The 24,445-nt window shown below is 38.6% G+C and overlaps 2 protein-coding genes across 6 annotated transcripts in view; both read right to left on the bottom strand.

Moving 5' to 3' along the window:
* The window catches only part of NR2C1 (nuclear receptor subfamily 2 group C member 1), a 45,955-nt gene extending 39,479 nt beyond the window's left edge, over window positions 1–6,476 (bottom strand). For 2 of the 3 annotated variants that reach the window (XM_059186545.1, XM_059186543.1), the window contains exon 1: window positions 6,337–6,476. The gene's annotated coding sequence lies outside the window, so the exon portion shown is untranslated. Of the gene's footprint in view, window positions 1–5,573; window positions 5,838–6,336 lie in introns of those variants that run through there. The other variant, XM_059186544.1, reaches the window with a different exon arrangement.
* A 5,417-nt stretch (window positions 6,477–11,893) lies between these two features.
* Window positions 11,894–24,445, bottom strand: part of FGD6 (FYVE, RhoGEF and PH domain containing 6) — a 122,069-nt gene continuing 109,517 nt past the window's right edge. For 2 of the 3 annotated variants that reach the window (XM_059186541.1, XM_059186540.1), the window contains exons 17-21: window positions 24,064–24,166; window positions 22,261–22,388; window positions 15,798–15,926; window positions 14,641–14,789; window positions 11,894–12,145 (exon numbers count right to left, since the gene is read on the bottom strand). In XM_059186541.1, the coding sequence (XP_059042524.1) occupies window positions 12,109–12,145; window positions 14,641–14,789; window positions 15,798–15,926; window positions 22,261–22,388; window positions 24,064–24,166 (546 nt within the window). In that variant the 3' untranslated portion in view covers window positions 11,894–12,108. The remainder of the gene's footprint in view (window positions 12,146–14,640; window positions 14,790–15,797; window positions 15,927–22,260; window positions 22,389–24,063; window positions 24,167–24,445) is intronic. The other variant, XM_059186542.1, reaches the window with a different exon arrangement.

The following is a 24,445-nucleotide window of genomic DNA, read 5'->3' on the forward strand; positions in this document are numbered from 1 at the left end:
TTGGAAGGTCTATTTACCAAAAGATGGAAGACTAGCATAGACATGGTTACTGATATAATTATCATGAGGCAGGTGACCACATCAATTTGTTTCTACTACTGATAGATAGAATTCTTCAATCAAAAGTCCACTGAACACTAAGCTACTCAAAAAGCTTACTTCAGCACTGACTCTAATCTTCTGTTGTCAGATGGAGAAATCCTCAAAAAAAGAAGGGTAAGAAACCCTTTTAAATATTCTGTAAGAATTCTCCTTCCAGATCAAACTCCTCCTAATTTCTTGCTCCATGAGTTTAGTAAAAGACAAATTTAGTTTTATAGCCATACTGTTTTAAACAACCTCCACGGTTTAAAGAGAATTCTCAAAATAAATTGATTTTGTTGCACTTTTTTCTAAACATACCAATTTTTCTTTTCTTTTTTTGTTTTAAGATGGTAAAAAGGCATAAAGAGTGAGGACAATGCAGCCTTTTAACCCTCAACATTAAAAACTTGGAAACCTGGATTTGTAAGGACTGGAAGCTATTAGACTTTCTCATGAAACAAAAAGATATTAGGGGTTATCAATTACCCTGATATATTGATAAACAGAATTATTCTGATGAGGAGAGACTACTGACTATAGAAAAGAGTCAAATTAGTTTTGGGTTACCAGTCCAGATTTTATTCCCAGCTTTTTTTTTTTTTTTTTTTTTAAAGATTTTATTTATTTAACAGAAACTAATCACAAGTAAGCAGACAGGCAGGCAGAGAGAGGAGGAAGCAGGCTCCCAGCGGAGCAGAGAGCCTGATGTGAAGCTCGATCCCAGGACCCTGGGATCATGACCTAAGCCGAAGGCAGAGGCTTTAACCCACTGAGCCACCCAGGCGCCCCTATTCCCAGCTTTTAAGTTAAAAAATGAGGAAGCTCATGAAGCGGAATTCAGTAACAGGGTAAAGAGATACAGTTTCTACAGAAAATTAAATTTATGCTAAGCGAAATAAGTCAATCGGAGAAAGATAATAATCATATGATCTCACTGATATGTGGAATTTAAGAAATACAGCAAAGGATCACAGGAGAAGAGAGGAAAAAACGAAACAAGAGTAAAACTGAGAGGGAGACAGATTCTTAATCACAGGAAACAAACTGAGGGGTACCAGAGAGGCGGGGCTTGGAGGGATGGGGTAACTGGGTAACGGACCTTGGGAAAGGTCTGTGTTGTAATGAGCACTCCGGGTATTACATAAGACTGATGAATCACAGACCTGTACCCCTGAAACAAATAATACATTATGGGTTAATTGGATTTAAATTAAAAAAAAATTAAATTTAAAAGATATCATTATTCTTTTTTATTTTATTTATTTATTTATTTATTTTAAAGATTTTATTTATTTGACAGAGATCACAAGTAGACAGAGAGGCAGGCAGAGAGAGAGAGAGGGAAGCAGGCTCCCCGCTGAGCAGAGAGCCCGATGTGGGCCTCAATCCCAGGACCCTGAGATCATGACCCGAGCCGAAGGCAGCGGCTTAACCCACTGAGCCACCCAGGCGCCCTCATTATTCTTTTTTAAAAGGAATCATTCATTATTCTTAATGACAATAAAATACTTCAAAATAGGGAAATAAGCATGAAACTATCTTGTATTTATATGTATACATATACATATACACAGCTCAAGGACAGTGCTAATGTTGCAGGCCTCTAAACAAGGCTTATTTTCTCCCTCACCAAAAATCACTTCCTCTGAGATTCTTTTAAATCAGTTATACGACAGTTTCTAATGACTTTACACTGTCAATCATTAGCTATGCTCTAAAACCATTATTCATTGAAAATTCTGACACTGAGTATTGTCCCTTTCCTGCCACCAACATAGATGACTTCACTGACCATGGACAATCCAACCTACAACCAATTTAGTTCCAAATTTCTTGACTTAAAAATCCAGTAATACTCACCTAATTGCAACTATAATATTTTGCTGCCAGACTGCTCTAACATATGTATTTAATATTATTTTACCTCTTAATAATCTTCAAAGCCTTCCCTTTCTCTAAAGGATTTGAGGTGTCATTTTTTAAACCTTATATTCTAGCCATACACACTACTTGTAATTCCTTGAATTTACCACGTTTCTCTTGCCTCCATGTCTTTGCTAATGGTGTCTCCTTCTACCATGACCATGGAGTCACCAGATCAGTATGTTTTCTAAGATCAAATTTAACTCCAAAAATTAGACAAAACAAGCATTCTTCCATTACTGATGGAAGTCTAAATTGCTATAAACTTCTTAGAAAAGTTAATGTGTCAATGTGCATGAAGAGTCTGAAAAATGTTAACGACCTAAATAATTCATTCACTATTCTACTCCACAAATATTTCTTAAGTGCTTCCTATGGGCCAGGCATTTTTCTATGTGTTAGGGATACAGCAGATAGTATTAAAACAAACTCTGCCTTGTGAAGTTTGTACTTTGGTGAGGTTCGACAGACAACAAACAAATATATGATACCAATAAATGGTGAAAAGCAGAATGGAGAAAATTAGAGCAGGGACTAGTGACAAAATGCTTGCGACAGGGAAGAAAATGCCTTTTTTTTTTTTTTTTTTAAATAACAGTTCAGAGATGGCCTTTGTGAGAAGGTGACATCTTAGCAAAGACAAAGAACAAAGATTTGTACAAAAATTTTTTTCATTAAACTAATGTATGAGGAAAATGTTTAATGACAAAGAGAAAATGCTAATGACAAACTAAATGCAAAGATACAGAAACAAAACTTTATTTAAACGATTTTAACTATGCATAACACACAAGGACTAAAAACAAACATTCTCAAATGTGAAGCGACTCTTCTAGGTGAGAGTTATAGGCTACTTATTTTTTCCTTTCTGCTTTTTGAATGGGTATGTACAGTTGTATTCAGAAAGTAAGCATTCCCTCATCTTTAGCCTACTGTATCTTCTACAACACCCTGTCCTTTGCATAGATGACCCATCTCTAATAGAGTTCTAAGGAAAACAACTGTAGTTTTCAATGAACCTCTACTATTTAACAGTGCCTAGTATTCACATCTAACTTCAGTAAGCATTTACTGGAACATATTTACCAGGCACTGTGAGACTTTGGGACTTGACAGTGAACAAGGCAGAAAAGATCTTTGTTCTACAGGGCTTATATTTTAATGAGAAAACAGATTTTTAAAAATTACCATGTGCTAAAAGATATGAAGCACACTAGGAAGGAGTGATAAAGAGAAAAACTGAGAAATGGTCAGTTTATATAGGTAGTAGTGTCTTAGACCTCAAGTCAATCTCGTTCTACTACTTACTAAATGTATGAAACAAATGAAATGGATTCAATATAATCTACTTCAAAAAGTTGTAAAAATTCAATGTCAGTGAAAATATCTATACCAATGGTTAAGTTTCTTTATAGGTAAGAGGTATTTCCTGAAAGCTGAATGAACAAAGTGCTCAATAAACGAACAAAAGGAGTTCAGAACCACCACACTAGGAGTGAGGCTCTGGAAAAACCCTATACAAGAGACATCTGAGTTAGGCGTTGAAGGTTAAGTATTTTCACTGGCTTGAGGGACAAAGCAAAAACACAAGAATGCTGTCTTTACTGCTCTAGAGCTAATTAACATTCAGAAAACAAAAAAAGAGTCCTACATTTTTGGCCCTGAGTTTTTTCAATTTGCCAAGATCTCATTTCTACTTATCTTCTCCACAGAAAAAAGAGAGTATAATTGGTGCTGTCCTTTTTCCGTTCAGATTCAAAATTTTAAGTCCGTGTTCTTGACATTAGAAACAGCTCCTTTTTCCACCAGCTGCACTACCATCAACTGAATGTAGGCTGCTGTCATCCAAAACAGTATTTTGCAAACTTTGTGTTGTGAGCCACTTACGGATGGCAAAATTAATTCGGTAGGTCAGATTTTTTTTTTTTAATGAAAATAGAAAAGAGTGCATCAGATATAGTGAGGGTAAGAATAGTCTTATTAAGACTTTATTTCAGTTTAATCTGTGTGAGTGTGCTGAGTCATGATGCAAAATGTATTTCCTTCTGGGGGAGGCAAAATTTGAAAATATATAAATATGACATAAAAGAATGATTCTATTTTTTCCAGTACAGTGGGTCAAAGATCTCTTTGAAACTGATGGTAGTTAAGGTTTCTCTCACTAGAAAACACAAATTCACTTTCATTCACACTACAAATGACAATATATGCTGAATTTCAAGGGGTTCATAAAACCTCTCGCAGCCTTGAAGGTCTTCCAGTTAACCCTTCAGGTAAAATTTCAGCTGCTGTTGAGTTTCCAGAACATACATTTAATATATATGACTTTGTGCACATGAAAAACCCCTATTAGGCAAGAACCATCTTTGTATATATTTGAAGCACCAAGAAGGCAAAACCATTAGTGGTCTGCACCGTTGATACTGCAACAGTATCTCAGGGCACTTACAGCATTGAAACATCCTTATTCTCTTGCTTCAGAGCCATCAATGTCTCTTTAATGGCCAAAGGATAAAATTTCGATCCTTCTCCTTTTATTTTTTTCAATATTTGTTAAGCCTCTGAAACATGCCTGCCACTGTGGACACAGAGTTTCTTTATAGTCTGACTTCATCTTCCCATTTTATCTCTTATAGGTCCCAAGAGGGGCCTCTCTTAGGGTCAAACTGGGATGTTCTTTATGCATCAACATACCATTCTAAGCTCTTATTCCTTCCCTTAAATTCCACCTGACTTTTAACACTCAGTGCAAATTTTTTAAAAAATCCAATCCTTTGAGGTGAGTCCAGCATTTATTGTGTATATTAAAGCAATTGACTAGAATTCACTAATCGACATCTGTTAACTTTTAGCATCATATGCAAAAATTCTGTAAAGATACATTTCCCCGGGCGCCTGGGTAGCTCAGTGGGTTAAGCCGCTGCCTTCCGCTCAGGTCATGATCTCAGGGTCCTGGGATCCAGTCCCGCATCGGGCTCTCTGCTCATCAGGGGGCCTGCTTCCCTTCCCCTCTGCCTACTGTGATCTCTCTCTGTCAAATAAATAAAATCTTTAAAAAAAAAAAAGATACATTTCCCCAGGGCTTTCATAAAAGATTTTAAGAAGTTGCAGAAGGTCCTATAAATCAGAAAAAGGTAGCTATATTTATATTTCTTTAGTCTTTTCTATTCCCCAAGGGCAGTAATTATACGCTTTGTGTGGCAGAAACACAAACAAAATATCTTAGGAATGTCTGATGCCTTTGATTTGTATCTCTCTCAGAACTCTTCCTAAAAGACTGAAATGCTACTACAAAGAATATTAAATGTTACATTTATATGCAATCCACTCCCCACCTTTTTTTTTTTTCCCTTAAAAGAACAGGAACATCCGTCTTCTAGATCTACCCACTGGACATACAAGCAAAATTTCAAAACAATCATCGTGTACCATGCAACCATACAACAATATTCAAGAATGTCTAAATCGAAGGCCTACTGACAACATCCAGAGGAACAAAAACCCGAAAAGCTTTAATTTCCAGTCTTTTTGCTTCTCCTTTCATTTGTTTGTTTAAACAGGCCGACCTACTTAGCGAAGGTTATGAGACACCTTGGCAACATTTGTAACTCAGGAAACGATTCTGTGCAGGAGTTGCAGGCAGAGTTTCTTAACAAAAGAACTACTGGAAGTTTAGACATGCCGAGGCCAGTGGGGACCCCGGGCCGTTCCATTTTTCCCAAAAGATACGGGTCCAAAGGCTGCGGCTGCTGTCGCCCTATCTGTCGCACAAGTCGAGGGCGCTGCTCCGTCCGTCTCGTGCAGGCACGAGAGTGAGTTAGTAAGCAACCTCAGGAAGGGACGGAGGCCGCGGCTCGCGGACGCTCAAGCCCGCGGTGCACCCCCGGAGCCCGGCCGCGACGCGCGGCTCTCCAAGGTGGGGGAAGCTGCGGCGACGGCGGCGCCGAGACGGAAGCTTTTCCTGTAGGTGAAAGGTCAGAGGCGCCGCAGGAGGTGCCGGGGGAAAGGCTGCGGTGCGCGCCGTGCAGCTCGGCTGACTTGCCTCCCGCACCTCGCCACCCTCCGCGCCCCGCGCTCCAGCCCCGGCTACGGTCTCAGTTTCTCTCAGGAGCCTCGCACGTTCGGCCCCGCCGCTCCGGCCACTCTGCGCGCTCCCAACCCAACCCGAGCAGCCTGCCGCCGCGCCGCCATACAGGCTGGCCCTGCCGGCCGCAGCCCGCAGGCTGTTGGGGGACCTGGGGGCGCATCCGTTGGCAGTTGGGAGAGACACCCCGCCCTCCGTCCCAGCCGCGGCCACCGCTGCTTTTCTCCCTCCTCGGCACTTCTTACCGGCGCTTCTCTGAGGAGCTACGTCCCGCGCCGGGCTTAGACCGGACAGTCCCGCTGTCGTGGCGCTTGGGGCTCCCGGAAGGGACAGGTTGGAGAAAGTTCGGGGGGGTAGGGTAAGGAAAAGTGGGGGCAGGGAGCTTTCTGGGTTTGTGTATTTGGGGGGTCAGAGTTCGTGACCCCTCCCTCCGCTCTGGGGTACGTGCTCCCATCTGCGCCTGCGCATTACTGGTGGCGAAGCGGAGAGGAGGTCGTGACGTTCCCTGGGTGGGGGAATGAGAAAACCGAGCCTCTGAAGGGCCGCTGCCCCCTATCGGCTGGGAGGGAAACTGCCTCGCCAGAGCGGCCTTACCGAGGACTTAAGCCGCGCGCGCTTACCATCCCTTGTGCCCAAGGTCGGTGGTTAAAGGAAGTTTTGAGACGGTTCACATTTGAGTAATAGTAGATAACCTCATCAATTTGGGGTAGATTAGTTTCTAACTTGTGGAAAATTGGGCTCTGTTTTAGGGATCTCTTACCTTAAAGTTCATTAGAGGACTTAGCAAGTCGGGGTGGATCCCAATAAAATATTTAAAATTCCCTTAAATAAAACAAGCTAGGGCTGAAGCCTCCACAGTAAGGCAACGATTTACTTATCAGCTCTTGTGGGTAAATACATACAGTGGCTAAATGGAGCAAGAATTATTATCAGTTAGACTATAAACTTCTTGAAGGCTGGCTTTTTTGTCCAGTGGTGTATTCCCAAGCATACAGGCAATGCCTCGTGATCTATAAAGATTCATTTAATGAAGAGGTTCATGAAATGAACATTATGACAGTGACCACTTGTGGCACAGAGATGTGGCTGGAAGAGCAGTCCTGTGTGCAAAGCACTGTGTGGTTTGGACTTTAAGATAAGGGGTCCTTGAAATTTCTTTAGTATTGATCAGCACTAGAAAAGTAGTTCCAGATTCAGGCCAGAAACCCAAGTCAGGAAAAACAAAGGTGCACTGGGAAGGAGAACATCTCCTCTGCCCTTTCCCTCTGGAACTAGGCAACAGGACACAGAAAAATGGCATGCAACGATCCCTAAAAGGGGGAATATGCTTTATGCCTCATTCTCTGAAAACCCCTTCATGTGGTTCATCTTCAAATATGTGACTCTAGAAAAATATATGACTTAAAAGACATCATCATACCAAAAGTAGATACAGTAGATTTATTTTGTATAAATACAATATATTGACATTATTTACAATACTAGTATTTATAAAGGATCTATACCTATATGGACAATAAAATACAAACTGTTACCACTTTAAGTAAAAAATGTTTCTAGAAATTCATGTAATTTAAAAAAACAATATAGTATTTCAAGATTGGTTCTTAACATGCTAGGACCAACTCATAGTAAAGAGAGTTGCCTCCTTTCATCCCCCCGACTAAGGGAATTTGATACTGAGGCTTTTTGAAAATTTCCTCTACCTTTATCTTAAAATAAAGTCCTACTAGAAATCATCTCTTTTCTTAAAAGGTTAAGTCATAGATAAGATTTTCCTTTAGGCACGTGCACCCCAATGTTTATAGCAGCAACATCCACAATAGCCAGACTATGGAAAGAGCCTAGATATCCATCAACAGATGAATGGATAAAGAAGATGTGGTGTATATATATATACACACAATGGAATACTACTCAGCCATCAAAACACCTGAAATCTTGCCATTTGCAGACTAACTCTGGTCTGGAGGAGTAAGGGAGGAGGAATAGGAGAGAAAAGGACTAGGGCCAACTATCACCGAAAGAAAAGTCTTGAATATAAAGGCAGAAATGGGTTGGGAAGAGGGTGAGAACAAAGAAGAAAGGTTGGGGTAGGTTTAGCTGGACCGTGTGACACCTGAGGAAAAGTGTTCCATGCCAAGCCACTGGGAAGCCAATGGAGACTGCAAAGAGCAGGGATGAAACTAAGTTAGAGCTATGCTTTATAAGATAGCTCTGGCAGTGTTTAAAATGAGACCACACAATGGTGGCAATGGAATTAGAAGAAAAGTTATTCTAATCATTGAGAAGAGGTAATAAGGACTTGAGCCAGGCTCTGTGCAATAACAGGAATGAAGATGGACTGGGTACAAGACCAAAAGCAGAGGGTCTTGTTGAGACTCAGAGGCAGATTCTGGAGCCTAGAATGTTGTTTTTCCATTACAGAGGAAAATAAACAGATCTGAAGAAACAGAAAGTGAAGTCATGTAAAGTTCAAAATGCTTAAGAAGGACTCATGTAGATGTCCAACAGGTAGTTGCAAATATGGCCTTGCAGGATGGTGGAAAGAGCAGGTCTGAGATCTGAGTTATAATGAGGGCATGGGGGGGTGGTGATGGTGCTGTGTTTGAGTTGCAGATGACAAGAATCCTGTCCTCACTTCTATGCATTTCAACAACTATTTTCTCTTAAAAGACACAGGATAGGTATTTTGTGAGGAAACAGAGTATTTACCTTCAAGGCATGTACGGTATAACAAGAGAAACAGGATTTACCTCTCTGGAAATCCTAGTGACTATATTTGACTATAGTGGATCTCAAATTTCAAAAATGGGAGTACAAATCGATCATACTTCAAGACAGATCAACATATGCTGTGATAACATTTACATTTTGCCTAAATTACAAAATAGCAGGCTTTCCCTGCTTAACAAAACCACACTTTAAAGTTTTCTTCTAAACTTACTTGTTTCATTACTGCTTTATATTAAAGTTGCTCTGATAATCTTATTTTAAGGAACACTACTACATACTCAAAGAATCAAGCTTTAGGTTGAAAAGAGAACTAAGGATCTTGGGCGAAGGACAATAGGATCATACTGGGTGTACTAGAGAATGGGAAAAGAGGTTGGAGAGAGATTCGGAAACGTCGGATGATGCCTAAGATAACCTTATTTTTCTAGGACTATGATGGATCCTCTACATTTACAGCTGTCACAGCTAAGGAGGAACCTAGATTGGGGGGGGCATACTAAGAATGCCAGCCCTCCCCCAGTTTAAGCTGGCATCTTTTTTTTTTTTTAAGATTTCATTTATTTGACAGCGATCACATGTAGGCAGGGAGGCAGGCAGAGAGAGAGGGCGAAGCAGGCTCCCAGTTGAGCAGAAAGCCCGATGCAGGGCTCAAACCCAGGACCCTGAGATCATGACCTAAGCCAAAGGCAGAGGCTTTAACCCATTGAGCCACCCAGGCGCCCCTAAACTGGCATTTCTTATCAAGGATACTTTTAGTCCCCTTTTGCTTAGCTTTACAACTGCTCTTCTTTCTCCTCCTTATGAATAAAAGGAGAAACCTGAAAAGGGTGTGATGGAACACATTCATCAGTGTAACAAAGTATTCTTGAGATCCTGGTACTGTGTATACTTTCTCATAGAATGCGCCTGGGTGGCTTAGTTGGTAAAGCTTCCAACTCTTGATTTTGGCTCAGGTCATGATCTCAGGTTCCTGAGATCAAGCCCCCTCTTGTGGGGGGGGGGGGGTCATCCTGAGCTCAGCAGGGAGCCTGCTTAAGATTCTCCCTCTCCCTCTGCTCCCTCCAACCAAATGCACCCAATATCATTTTTTTTCCCCTCTAAAATGTTAGCTATCAAGAGATGCATTTCTTAAAGTAGCTTTATAATAAAACATAGTTAGGTTTCTCAGTTGACATTAAATGAGCCAAGTTAAATAAATAATTGATCAGCTTTAATAAGTTATGAAGGACTGATGAGGGGGAAAAGGAAATGTAATACCATTCCACATTTAAAACATTTTTTGGGGGGAGCATGGTAATATAGCTTTCTCAAAAGGCTATACATATTTTATATTTTCAAAACCCCCCATGGGGTGAAGCCAATAGCCAATACAATCATAATGTATTTTATGTGTAATTAGAATTAACAGAAGTTGGTGCAGTGTTTTTTCTATTTAGATTTATGAATGGTTCTTGATTTAGCCAGCTGTTGGAAGACAAAATAGCCTAGCTGATATTTTTTTTTAGATTCTGAGGTTTAAGCCAAACCTTCCAGTCAGAAGGCTGAGAGCTCATGAGGAGGGGGGCCAGAACTCCAAATAACTTGTCCTTTGCAAAATGCTAGACCCAAAGAAGAAGGAAACACATTATAAGGTATAACCTTGGTCTCCAAAAAAGGATACACTAAAAGCTGCAAGGATTTTAACATGGAAGCCCTATTTATGCTCTCTTGATTAAAATTAGTGAGTTTCAAAGAAGTATTAGTTTTCCTACTGTGACAGAAAGATTGGGGAGATGGGATGTGAGGATTGTGGGTGAGGGTGCAACAGGGTTTAAAATGATCCCACAGCAAGGAACAGCCAGAAAAAAATGACAGCAGCCAACTCTAGATTTAGCTGAGATTCTGGTGCTGCACAAACAACTTCAGAAAGGCACTCAGTAATTCTCTTGGCAATGGTATCACACTGAATTAGGAAATACGTTATATAAAAACAGAAAGGAAAATTCTTGTGCCCTTTTGTGAAATAGTCTATGGATGACCTTGCCTTTTAAGATAATTTATTTTAGCTTAAGCTCAGTCAATAAATGTATATTATAAACATCAAGAATGACTATAATCATAGTGTGAATTTCATTTTTCCTCTACTCATCAACAGTTTTATGTACAAAACAGTTCACATGTTAAATAGTAAGTGCACCAGAATTATGAATATCTTTCCTAATGAGGCGCATTTGGCAACTGGTTGAAGAAATAAAGGATTTGTTTTAATTACCAGGGAGGACATAACACAAAGTAGTATTAAATAACCTTTAGAAAATGAATACAATTTCAGTTAACACTGGCGTAGAATATGTGCTTTTTTGGTATGGTAATTCCAGTTCATTTTTTAAAGCACAATATCATAGGGAATGGAAATTCTTTTTAGATGCAAACACCACCACTGACTTGGGCTCAGAACACTTACAATAGCAAAGGATATTGTGTAATGTAATACTTGCAGTATTTTTTTAAAATAATAATACATTTATGTTTGTGTTGAAGTGGTAGCTTTAAAAAAAGGATTAAACTTAATATAAAGACTTGTGTTCCTCTGCAAATGAAAACATCCTCTTTCCTACTCATAGCTCAGTTCAATGACAATTTTCATATTCTATCCCTTTGCTCTAATTCCTTGATCAGGTAACATTATCTCATGCCAAAAGAGGTACAACAGAAATACTCTAGAAAATTTACTGGAATTTCATTTCACAATTACTGAGGTAGGAGTTGGCCGTGTGTTTTTCCATTAAAAGATACAAAAATTCATCTAAGTTTATTGATTCAAAAACATACATTTTTTTCATCAGCAGTTCTATAGTAATTCCTAAGCCAAACACTGCATAGAAATTTGCTCCTTGATGTGTGTTTTTTATTTACAAAGACTTAACTCAAGTAAGAATATTACAATGTAACACTACAAAACACACTGAGAAATCTGTGTCACAAACAGTTAATACAGTATACAATATTAAGATAAGTTTTCCGGTTTCTAAAAGAAAGGTACTTCAGAATTCAGTGTGAGTCTCAGAAATAATTCTGACCAGGAAGTAAACATCAAAATTTTAATAAATAACATACATGAGAAAACAAACATTAAAAAAAAATTACCTTACACCTAACAAAATAATTCACAATATTTGATGAAGATTTTGGCTGGATTTATCTTGGCAGTGTTCATTTACATAAAATTTTTGTACTGCATTTACTCCATTCTGATGAAATTCCACCCATTTGGAATCACAGAAGGGATGAAACCAGTATCGCTACAATATTGTGCCTTCCTGAAATGCTTCTATCCACCTATTGGTAAGAGAAATTTGTTAGATTTGTAAAATGCAATCCTCCAATAAATGTTAAGACAATATAGATCACAGCTGTGCCTGCGGATCCACTCCCCTCGCGGTATATTTCAGAAGCTTCTTTTTTTTTTTTTTTTTTTTTTTTTTTTTTTAAAGATTTTATTTATTTATTTGTCAGAGAGAGAGTGAGAGCGAGCACAGGCAGAGTGGAAGGCAGAGTCAGAGGGAGAAGCAGGCTCCCCGTGGAGCAAGGAGCCCGATGTGGGACTCGATCCCAGGACGCTGGGATCATGACCTGAGCCGAAGGCAGCTGCTTAACCAACTGAGCCACCCAGGCGTCCCTTTCAGAAGCTTCTTATACCAAATTAGAATTCTATGTATATGGAAACATCCTTTACTCAGTAATATGGCCAAAAATTTGGCCTGAAAATTGCATCTTTTATGTACATGAGGTGTGAGGAAGGGGCCATTTCATGTAAAAGCTCTGTGAAGTCCTGATGATTCCATATGTTTGGTTTGGGAAATGAATACATTTGACAAGGCTTTTATTTCAACCCCCTTTTTGCTTTTGGTAACACCAGCTTTATCTTTGTCTCCTCTCTTAATTCTCTGGGCATCCACAGTCCAGACCTGTTCTAATATTTTCAGTGAAAGAGAATCTAACATCTGTTCTACTTCAGTTGATCAAAATTTTGCATGCAATATGAAATGTATCAAAAAAAATTGTTTCAGGGCGCCTGGGTGGCTCAGTGGGTTAAGCCGCTGCCTTTGGCTCAGGTCATGATCTCAGGGACCTAGGATCGAGTCCCACATTGGGCTCTTTGCTCAGCAGGGAGCCTGCTTCCCTCTCTCTCTCTGCCTGCCTCTCTGTCTACTTGTGATCTCTGTCAAATAAATAAATAAAACCTTAAAAAAAATTGTTTCAGAGTTTCATAGAAGTTTTTCCAAAATTAATTAGTCTCAAAGTTTTATCTGACAATACCCACAGCTGAAATTATTCAGAAGACACTTCTTGTACCTCCCTAGCACTGTACTTGCTTCTGAACTTTCTATGAACATTTGAAACCACTCAAATTAATTAGTAAACATAGCCTGTAACAGATTTAGCTCAAATTTAAGGATAGAATTTTCAAAAATTTAAAGGCAAAGGCATAAATTATAATATATCTTTTAAAAAGCTAAAACTTTCCATTAAAATTAATACGTTTTAACATCCTATAATTTGTAAAAACACCTCCATGATATTAGTGACTTCCAAGAGAAACTTATAATTTAGCCTGTATTAATTCTAAATTTTAAGCAAGCAGATTTCCTTCACTCAACTACATTCAATCATATTGAAGATTTTTCTACCTTGTCAACTTAATGATATGAACAAAAGATATATATTCAAAAGAAATAATTTTTATCAACTTGATGATGAATACAGATAAAAATCACGAGAAATGTAATTCCTAACAGAATATTAGAATAATTACTCTTTTATCCAAGGTAATTTTTACAGAAAAAATAGTTAAGTGACATAATTTTAAACAGTATTCCGTTCAACTGAAAAAGAATTATTTGGAGTAGTAAGAACACACTAGATATCCTAACATACACTGAAAAAAAAATCTTACAGAGTATGTGTCACGTTGTACCTGATTAATATTCAGGAACATATAATTCTGGTACATTAATTCTAATTGCCTTAAGAAAAGACAAGCCTTGTTTACTTAAGGCGTTCTTTTTTATCTGCATGCACGTTTTAAGCCTTTGAGAACACATATGCACTAAGCTCAGTGGAAACAAAAATGTGTAACTTGTGAGGCCACAGTAAAAATCACATGAAACATCCGGCGAAAAGGTAAATTGCACTGTTTCGTTTACAAAGGACCTGAATTTCACAGAGATATGCTTCTCTATGTTAAACAACCTCATGACATCAAAATAAATATTCTCGTCGGAATTTTGAAGAGACTGTTTAAAAAAGCCTTTACCATCTAAAATGATACCCATTTCCTTCTACTCAGTTATTGGGAATAGCATGGGAGCCTCTTAATGTGTTTGACCCTTTTCTCAAAGAAGTAAGTTAGCAAGCAGCTGTTTAAACTCCCGCTGTTCCATGGCACAATTGAATCACTGGATTGCCAAAGTCCTGGAATGTTTTAAGAGATGATCCTTACCCTCATTGAAGGAGAGGTCAAATGCCTCAGCTTCCTTTCCTTTTCAGCAGAGCAGTTTCATGCTGCTTCCTCAGAGGTCATGTATAGACAAAATATTCTGGACAGAACTACCTATTTTCTTTTCCCCTTTGACTCCTGAAAATATTCCAGATCTTCTTGCCTAGCCTTACAACAGTTCTAAAGACTTTGAAAAACATGTTAAATCTAACTAATCTGGATCTCTGATTTAAATTCTTAATTGTCCCCACACATGAAAGTAGGTTATTTTAAAATCAATCATGTGACAACTTGAAACTCATGTATAAAAGAAAAATATGTCTAAATTACTTACTTCTGAGCTGAGTGAGCATCGTCTGCTTTGAACACATAAAATAACATGTTTTTGTGTAGTAACTGGAACACTCTGGACTCCGAATTCTCATCTTTGACTTGAGTGACAGTGAATCCTAGTAAAGGCTGACTCTCCAAAGCTGCCACATCCTAATTTAAAAAGACACAAAGGGAGATGGGATATTAAATTGATAACAAAATTCAGATTTGCAAACTCTTGAACTGTATAGCTATAACTTAATTTCATATACACATATATAAAACAATGATAATTCTTTATTTTTCATTTTCATTTATTCAGCAATTTTTTTTAAAGATTTTTATTTATTTGACAGACAGAGATTACAAGTAAGAAGAGGAGATAGGCAGAGAGAGAGGAGCAAGCAGGCTCCCTGTTGAGCAGAGAGCCCGATGTGGGGCTCGATCCCAGGACCCTGGGACCATGACCTGAGCCGAAGGTAGAGGCTTTAACCCACTGAGCCACCCAGGTGCCCCCATTTATTCAGCAATATTAAATTGACCTATCTCATGAGTCAGACACTGCGCTAAACAGTTTTCATTGTGTTCACATCCATTGAGTATCACATACTTCCCTATAACCATGTGACGTAGATAATTACTTTCATTTTATGGATGCAGAAATCAAGCTGGGGAAGTGATTTATCCTGTCCCACTAAGGAAGAGATTGGCTCCTAGAGCAGTGTTTTTTTTAATAGGATTTTACTGGAACACAGGGTGATCAGACAGTTGAAAGGGCAATGTTAGAGCAAATAGCCAGGCATTGTTTATAACCCAAACAAAGTATTTTATCTAAGCTTGAGGCCTGACCAGTATAATCTGGGAATAGTCAAGGGAGTGTCAACCAAGAGAGCTTGGTAAAAAAGGATAAGAACCTTTGCCTTTAGTGAAGTTCTTAGTAGCCCCGTGACACCAAAAAAAGTTGTATTTTAATATTATAGAAAATTCCTAACATTTTTGAGTAAGAGCTCTCGGACACTGTTGACATTAAAAATCACAGCAACATTTCCCCCTCTAAAAGCAAAGCAAAACAAAAAAAAATACACAAAACAAATAGATTAAACAGATACTGTAATTATTTCTAATTGGCATTATAAAACCAGACCCCACAATTATTCATCTTTAGATTTCAGATCTTACCTCACTTGCAGCATATGTATACAGCACTTTATTTTTTATGACAAACCACAAGTGTTTCCAAGGTTTTTTATTGCCCTTTGATCTGTACAAGTAGCCACTCATGGAAGAATCTTCTGTGTTTGCTGATACCTACATAAGCAAACCCCATGTATAGTTTAATGATTTTCAAAGACACAAAAGGTAAAGTAACAAATTGCTTTTGATCACTGGTGCTGAGAGTAATAACCATAATAAGATAATGTTTGAGAATAAAATGGTTTATTTTAAAAGTCTGCTACTATGGGGTACCTGGGTGGCTCAGTCAGTTAAGCATCTGCCTTCGGCTCAGGTCATGATACCAGGGTCTTGGGATGGAGCCCCGTATTGGGCTCCCTCCTCAGCAGAGAGCCTGCTTCTCCCTCTACCTCTCTCTCAAATAAGTAAAAACAAAAACAAAAACAAAAAAATCTTAAAAAACAAAAACAAAAACAAAATGAAATCTGCTATTATGCAAATTGAATACTGCCATTACAACGGGCATAAAATACCCTTCTGTTTAGAAGCAGTTCCAGCATATCGGGGCACCTGGGTGGCTTAGTCTATTAAGCATCCAACTCTCAAGGGCTCTGCACTGGGTGTGTATAGCCTGCTTAAGATTCTCTGCCCTTCTCCACCACTTCTCTTAAAAAACATAAAACCATTCCAGCATTTTGCCTGGTTTAACTGAGCTTGCATATATGTATTTCTTTGTGGTGTCACTTATTTTCTGAGTTGCCAGAGGAAGAAAAATAATTCTAAAGATCAGAAATGCTTTTTGAAAGTTGCATTTCTGGGACTGTATATGTTGTTTACTGTTCTTCGTATTTTGCAATATTAGGGAAAATTACTTAAACCTTTAACGCTTCCTGAAATAATTTTTTGGACTTATATTAATGGGGTGACTGGGTGGCTTAGTTGTTAAGCGTTTGCCTTTGGCTTCGGTCATGATCCCAGGGTCTTGGGATGAGCCCTGCATTGGGCTCCCTCCTCAGTGGGAAGCCTGCTTCTCCCTCTCACTCCCCTGCTTATGTTCTCTCTCTCACTGTGTCTCCCTCTGTCAAATAAATAAAATCTTTTAAAAAAAACCAACTTTTTTTTTTTTTTAAAGATTTTATTTATCCATTTGAGAGAGAGTGAGAGACAACATGAGAGAGGAGAAAGTCAGAAGGAGAAGCAGACTCCCGTAGAGCTGGAAGCCTGATGGCGGACGTCAATCCCGGGACTCCAGGATCATGACCTGAGCTGAAGGCAGTCGCTTAACCAACTGAGCCACCCAGGTACCCAAAATAAAACTATTTGTATTAACAGAGAAATAATGGAAAATTCAATTATTCATGGTGATTTTAAGGATTAGTTTCTGATCCCCAAATTTTGTCTGAGAGAAGTTATTTTTGTTTCATAAAAAGATGAAAATGTCTTTTTTAAAAATATTTTATTTATTTATTTGACAGAAAAAGATCACAAGTAGGCAGAGAGGCAGGCAGAGAGAGAGAAGGAAGCAGGCTCCCCGCCGAGCAGAGAGCCTGATGCGGGACTCGATCCCAGGACCCTGAGATCACGACCCGAGCCGAAGGCAGCAGCTTAACCCACTGAGCCACCCAGGTGCCCCAAAAGATGAAAATGTCTTAATCTCTGGGCAAAAAGGTAGTAAGCTCTCAATGATTATAAACTGGCAGTTGAAATTTCTCTCTTTTTAACACAGAACAACAGAATTAAAAAGCCAAGTTTAGGAACTGTGTTATTAGTAGAATGGTGAACAGACTTTTTATTTCTTAAAATTTATTTATTTTAGAGAAAGTGTGCTCGAGTGAGTGAATGCATGCAGGGGTGGGGCAGAGGGAGAGGGAGAGAGAGAATCCTCAGATTCCCTGCTGAGCAGGGAGCCTGATGCAGGGTTCTATCCCAGGACCTTGAGATCAGGACCAGAGCCGAAATCAAGAGTCAGCTGCTCAAACAACTGACTTAGCCAGATGCTAAGAATGGTGAACAGATTTTTAAGGTGGTCCCCCATGATCTTTGCCTCTGATAATCACACTACTACCCCTTGTGTGTGGGGAGGACCTGTGACTTACTCCTAACCAAGCGAATATAGGGGATATGATGGCATGTCACTCCCATGATTATGTTATGTTCTACAAAACTCCACATTGCTAGTAGATGGGCTCTAGAGACTTTCTCCCTTGCTGGCTTTGAAGAAGTAGTTGTCTTAGGAGGCTTGTGTGCCATGGAACTCAGGGGAAACTCCAGGCAAAAGCCAGCAGGAGGCCAGCACCCTCAGTTTCATAACTGAAAGGAAATGAATTCTGCTAACAACCGAGTGAGCTTGAAAGTGGACCTCTCCCTAGTTAGTCTTGTGATGAGAACTCAACATTGGCCAACACCTTGACTGTGGTCCTGCAGAGATCCCAGCTAAGCTATGACTGGACTCCTGAGATAATAAATGTTTGTTGTTTAAGCCACTAAGGTTGTGGTAATTCATTATGTGGCAAAAGAAAACAAATTCAGGTGGATTCTATGAATTTTAAAAGTCTACCTTTAGGTGCGCCTGGGTGGCTCAGTGTGTTAGAGCCTCCCCCTTCAGCTCAGGTCATGATCCCAGAGTCCTGGGATCAAGCCCCGTGTTGGGCTCTCTGCTCAGCAGGGAGTCTGCTTCCTCCTCTCTCTCTGCCTGTCTCTCTGCCTACTTGTGATCTCTGTCTAATAAATAAATAAAATCTTAAAAAGAAAAAAAGTCTACTTTTAATCATATATCAATTGTATTAATTTCTTACAAATTTTATGAGAAGGATGATATATTATTATCTAGTGAAAAATTTAATATCTCATGTTAAATTAGAAATACCTGTTAAGTTCAAGTATATTTGTATGAAGTGACAGACTTATAGAAGACAAATGGTTTTTTAAAAATTAGAATGTTTACATTCAAATGAGATTTTGCTTAAAATGTAGTTACACTGATATACTACTATGTAATTATGTTACATGTTACTGTCATTGATCAAAATATTCTGTATGCTCCTCTTTTGAAATATGCCTAACTTAGTTGAGTAACTGAAAGTTACAATACTGGATAGTCATGCATAGTCCTCTATTATCTTTTTTCAGAAAATATTTTATTTATTTATTCATTTATTTATTGAGAGCACAAGCGGTGGGGGAGGGGCACAGGGAGAGGGAGAGAGAATTTCGGTGAGAAGCCTGACATGGGGCTTGATCCCACAACCTGGAGATCATGACCTGAGCTGAAATCAAGAGTTGGACGCTTAACTGTCCTGATGCCCCTGTCCTCTATTATCCTTTTAAAAATAAAATTGGTCTTAAGCAGCTTAATCACATGAGTCACAAAGCTTCCCTTCCAGTGATTTCATTTTTTTAAAATATAAATCAAGTCTAACTCAAGAGACATAGCTTGCCATTACTGAGCCTACTGAGGCTCTGAATGGAATTCTAAAAATGTCTTGAACATTACTGGAATAAAAACACAACTTCCCAATTTCTTTCCTTTTTTTTTTGTTTTTTTTTAAAGATTTTATTTATTTATTTGACAGACAGAAATCACAAGTAGGCAGAGAGAGAGGAGGAAGCAGGCTTCCCGCTTAGCAGAGAGCCCGATGCAGGGCTCGATCCCAGGACCCTGGGATCATGACCTGAGCCGAAGGCAGAGGCTTTAACCCACTGAGCCACCCAGGCGCCCCATCTTCCTAATTTCTTAAAAAGTTAAACCTAAACTACTATATGACCAGGCAATCATACTCCTAGATATATTATTAAGACAAATGTCCACATGGTAATATGTTCACACATTTATAGCACCATGATTCATAAAAACCCAAAGGCAGGAACAACTCAGATGTCCATCAACAGATGAATGAACTGTGGTATATGAATATAACAGAGTATTATTCACAAATAAAAAGAAACAAAGTACTGACACGTGCTATAACTTAGGTGAACCTCTAAAATACTGTGAGAAATGAAAATAGCCAGACACAAAAGGTCATGTATATAAGATTCCTTTTATTTATTTTTTATTTTTAAAAAGATTTTATTTATTTATTTGAGAGGGAGAGAGCGAGTGCACAAGTTGTGAGGGAGAAGCGGACTCCCCATTGAGGATGAAGCCCCAGTGCTGGGCTTGATCCCAGGACCCTGAGATCATGACCAGAGGTAGACACTTAACCAATTGAGCCATCCAGGTACCCTCGTGTGTGTGTGTGTGTGTGTATTTTTTTTTATGATTTTATTTATCTATGATAGAGATAGCAAGAGAGGGAACACAAGCACAGAGGAGCTGCAGAAGGAGAAGCAGACTCTCTGCTAAGCAGGGAGCCTGATATGGGGCTCAATTCCAGGATGCTGGGATCATGACCTGAGCTAAAGCAGATACTTAACAACTGAGCTATTCTGGAGCCCCTGTATATTTTTAAAAGAAAACTCTACACCAAATGTGGGGCTCAAACTGAGGACCCTGAGATCAAAAGTCACATGCTCTATCCACTGACCTGGCAAGGCACCCCTGAATAATATCCTTTAAGTAGTTAATTATAAGTTAAGTGAATTTCACCTCAATTACAAATTACAATTACAAATAAAAAGACAAAAATCAAGTTTAATGGAAAGTAGAAAACTTTTACTTTTATAGTACTTAACCGGTTAAATTATTTTTCTCAGTTTGGTTGTAAAGGAGAAAACAGTGGTTCTCAAAATTTAGTATATATCCAAATCACAAAGAATGCTTGCTGAAGTTCCTGATTCTGTAGACTTTGGGTGGGGTCTAGGAATTTCCATTTCTAGTAAGTTCTCAGGTGATGCTGATGTGCTGCTTTGGAGAACACCTTGAGAGCCAGTGGAGCAAAGGAAGAAATAGCTGCTGCAGTCAGGGGAAGTAGGGATTTGACAGTGGAAGGTCGATTTGTGTGGCTGAGTGGAAAGATGTACAAAATGTGACTGGAGTCAGGCTGAGTCAGTCTAGTCTAGACTAGAAATAGTTTTGTAACTTGCACTGTGGAGCTTAGACTAACAAGAAGAGCAAATTTAAGAATTATATTTATAAACTGTGACATTAGCATGGACAGGCGAACAATTATAGAAAACTGAAACTATTTCCATTGGTAAAGCACCTTTAAGTTCTGAAAGTCAATTTAGATTCAGAAACTGAGCGACAGAAGAGACAGTTCAGAGTACTAAATTGGCTCAACCAGTTTAAGAAACTTGGCAATTAGAACTTTATGTCCTCTTATTACTATTTCATGAGACTGGCTATATGGATCATTTACTAGTGTTTTAATGGCCATGATGGAATACACTCAATTTTACATAAAGAACACGATCTTTTTAGAGTTGTTTGCTTCCATTTTCCACTGCAGAACACTTCTAGAGTAACCAAGTAAGAGAACAAAATTTAAAACTCTACTCTGCTGGCCTCAAAACTGGTAGAACTAATTAATTAACTAAAAAAAATGGAGGTGGCCCAGGAGTGCCTGGGTGGCTCAGTCGGTTAAGCAGTACTTTGGCTCAGGTTATGATCCCAGGGTCCTGGGATCAAGCCCCACATCGGGCTCATTGGTCAATGGGGAGACCTCTGCCTGCTGCTCCTCCTACTTGTGCTTATGATCTCCCTCTGTGTCAAATAAATAAATAAAATCTTAAAAAAAAATTAAAACAAACAAACCAAAAAAACAGAGGTGGCCCAGATAGGCAGTGCTGTATGTTAACCAATGCTGGCTGACTGAACCCTGGTGATGCCTGTGGATCACGCCACTGGCAGTTTTAAATGTGCAGACTATCCTAACTTTTTACATTTTTCTTTTAAGTTGAAATGAAAGATAATTTACTATCAGTGCAGCTGTCTATAGCCAACCAATATTTAAAAAAAGCAAATGGTGTAGATTAGTAAATGCTAATTAAGTACCTAAAATATTCTAGACTTCTTCCCTCTGGCATAGGATCTTCTCAAAGTAATTTAAAAAATTCAAATGTTTAGAGACACCTGGGTGGCTCAGTTGGTTAGTTAAGTACCTTTGACTCAGGTCACGATCCCAGGGTCCTAAGAATGAGTGCTACACTGGGCTCCTTCCTCAGTGGGGAGCCTGCTTCACCCTCTGCCTGCCACTCCTCCTGCATGTGCTCTCTCTCTTTCCCTCTCTTTGACAAATAAATAAAAATCTTTAAAAAAAAAATTCCCATATGTCTATACTATCTTTACTTGTTACCATTTCTCTAAAATGTTCTCCAAACCTTTCAAGTGCCATTTTCTGAATGACTCAGGTCATACGGGAGACCAAGCAAGAGAGTGAGACATCAGCTACATCTAGTACTACTATTAAAATGCATGTCTTAATAGTAGTGGGAAATGACATCTTCCTTTATGGAAGAAAAACAGTGTTTTATATGCATATGAATAATTCAGCTTATATCAGGTTGCAAGTTTAATGGAAACACTTACTTCTTTGAGAGCAGCTGGGATCTTTTTCTGTTTCCTCCCTGATGGAATACTATGTAAGACTGATGATAAGGCACTTGAAGGAGATTTGTGATTTCCAGGAGATCCAATCTTAGGAGAATGCTGGTGATCTAAAACAAATCAGGTGCACTTATGTAGCCAGTGGTAAGCATTTTGCAATTCAATTTAATTCAGATCTATAAACACTGTTGCATAAAATATCTATGGAAGGACACTTGAGAAACTGATGACACTGAGACCCCTGGGAAAAAGATGAATGGCCAAAAGTTGAATGGGAGAAAGACTTTCCATTCTCTATGATTTTATGCTTTTTCAGTTGTAAACCATGAGAGGATGACCCTTTTGTGCCTTAGAATAATGAAACATGTTAATGCACTATCAATTTTAAATATATTATATAAATTTCCCTCCTGACTTAAAAAAAAAAACACTAACAGCATCATTTAGTACCTAGATATATGATGGAATAAAAATGATATAATAAACAAAGTATTAGAAAAGGGGCCATAAGACAAGATAGGAAACCACTAATTTTGAGTGCAGAGATTCAGGGAAAGCTGGGGAAATAGTAAGATATCTGAGTTGGCCATTAAGGTATAACAGGAATTTGCCAAGTCAAAAAGAAGAGGATGGACACTCCATGAAGAGAGGTCAGCATAAGCAAAAGCAGAGGTATGAAATTAGATAATCTATTTGGAGTATAATAAGGCTGAAGGAAAAAAGACTGGTTCTAAGGAATGTGAACTGTTGTTTAAGCCATGGGAAACCAAGGTCTTTAAGGCTGGGAAATGACAGTATCTGACTGAATTTAAAAGAAAAAAAAAAAAATCTGGCAGTAGAAAGGAGGAAGGATTTGTAGCAGAAAACCTGTTGGGAAACTATGAGTATAGTCCAGATTAAAAAATAGGGCTGAGATGAAAAAATTAAGAAGAAGGTCTTTGAGGATAAATCAGTCAAGATTTATTGACTAAAAATGGGTGTGGGTGATTAAGGAAGAGGATTTTAAAAATGAGTGTGGAAGGTTCACAGCCTATACTGTACACCCACAGAACAAAGCGGGGAACAAAAAGGCCAATGAAGGATTAGATAAATGTGTTTTCTGGGACCATGTATGTAACAGTTATTATTACTCCATAAATATATGGATTCTGAAATAGCATGCCGTCTAGTTTTATTCACTGAGACATTCTCATTTGGTGATGGAAAGCTATTCTTCGTGGAAATGAAGGACAACCTCTTTGAAATTCAGATCCTATATATAGGTTCAGGAACTGAACGAAAACTCTCTTCCCAAAATATAGACCTGAGTGGTCTTGCTAGCTGCATTCATCTTAACTGTGGGGATGGATACCTACAAATAATGAGCAGGCAGATATGACATCATTTTGTACTTGGTGAAAAGCTGGACATTTAGATATACCACCAAATCAGTCCAAGTAATTAGAAATAAGTTAACAAAGGGCCACCCAGTCAGTCTATGTCCACAGAGATAGATAAACATGATTTGTAACAAGCACACAGTTGGGAAACTATAAACTTCAAAATTACTTGAAAGTTAAAGTTCCCTTGTAACTGTTTTAAAGCATTTCATTCTGTAATTATATTTCTACAATTAGTATCCTATGCATTAAGAAAGCTTAATTAAATTACGAAAGCAAAATTCTTAACATTTTGAGATGACTATCACCAATCACATCGCTAATGCACCTGAGGAGATTCTTTCAGAAGGTCGTTTGGAAGCATCTGGGAATAAAGGAATTTGTTAGATCTTTACTTATATATTACCTAGTTTCTGCAGTTCTTGGAAACAATGTTCACATACTCTTGCTGGTTGATTTTTCAGGTAATCTAAACCGTATTTATTTGATGAACAGGCTTGGCATACAATCTGAAAACACATTGGAATTATTTTATTTGGAATAACCTCCACATCAAACCAACGAGTAGGCCACAGTAGATAAAGCTGTCTACCTAGAGGGCTTTCAAAACCTTTTCTCAATCACTCTCACTAATACCTCTGTGGAGTTCAGGCCTGCGGTGAACTCACGCACAACACTACAACGGAAGATAAAGAGGACACACAATAGGACCGAGTGCTAACTCCATAAAATAAAATACTAAGAGCATTAACATGTGCAAAGTGTTTAAACCGTGAAGGATGTGCATG

This window comes from Mustela lutreola, chromosome 8, assembly GCF_030435805.1.
Source record: "Mustela lutreola isolate mMusLut2 chromosome 8, mMusLut2.pri, whole genome shotgun sequence".
In the NCBI taxonomy this organism is placed as follows: domain Eukaryota; kingdom Metazoa; phylum Chordata; class Mammalia; order Carnivora; family Mustelidae; genus Mustela; species Mustela lutreola.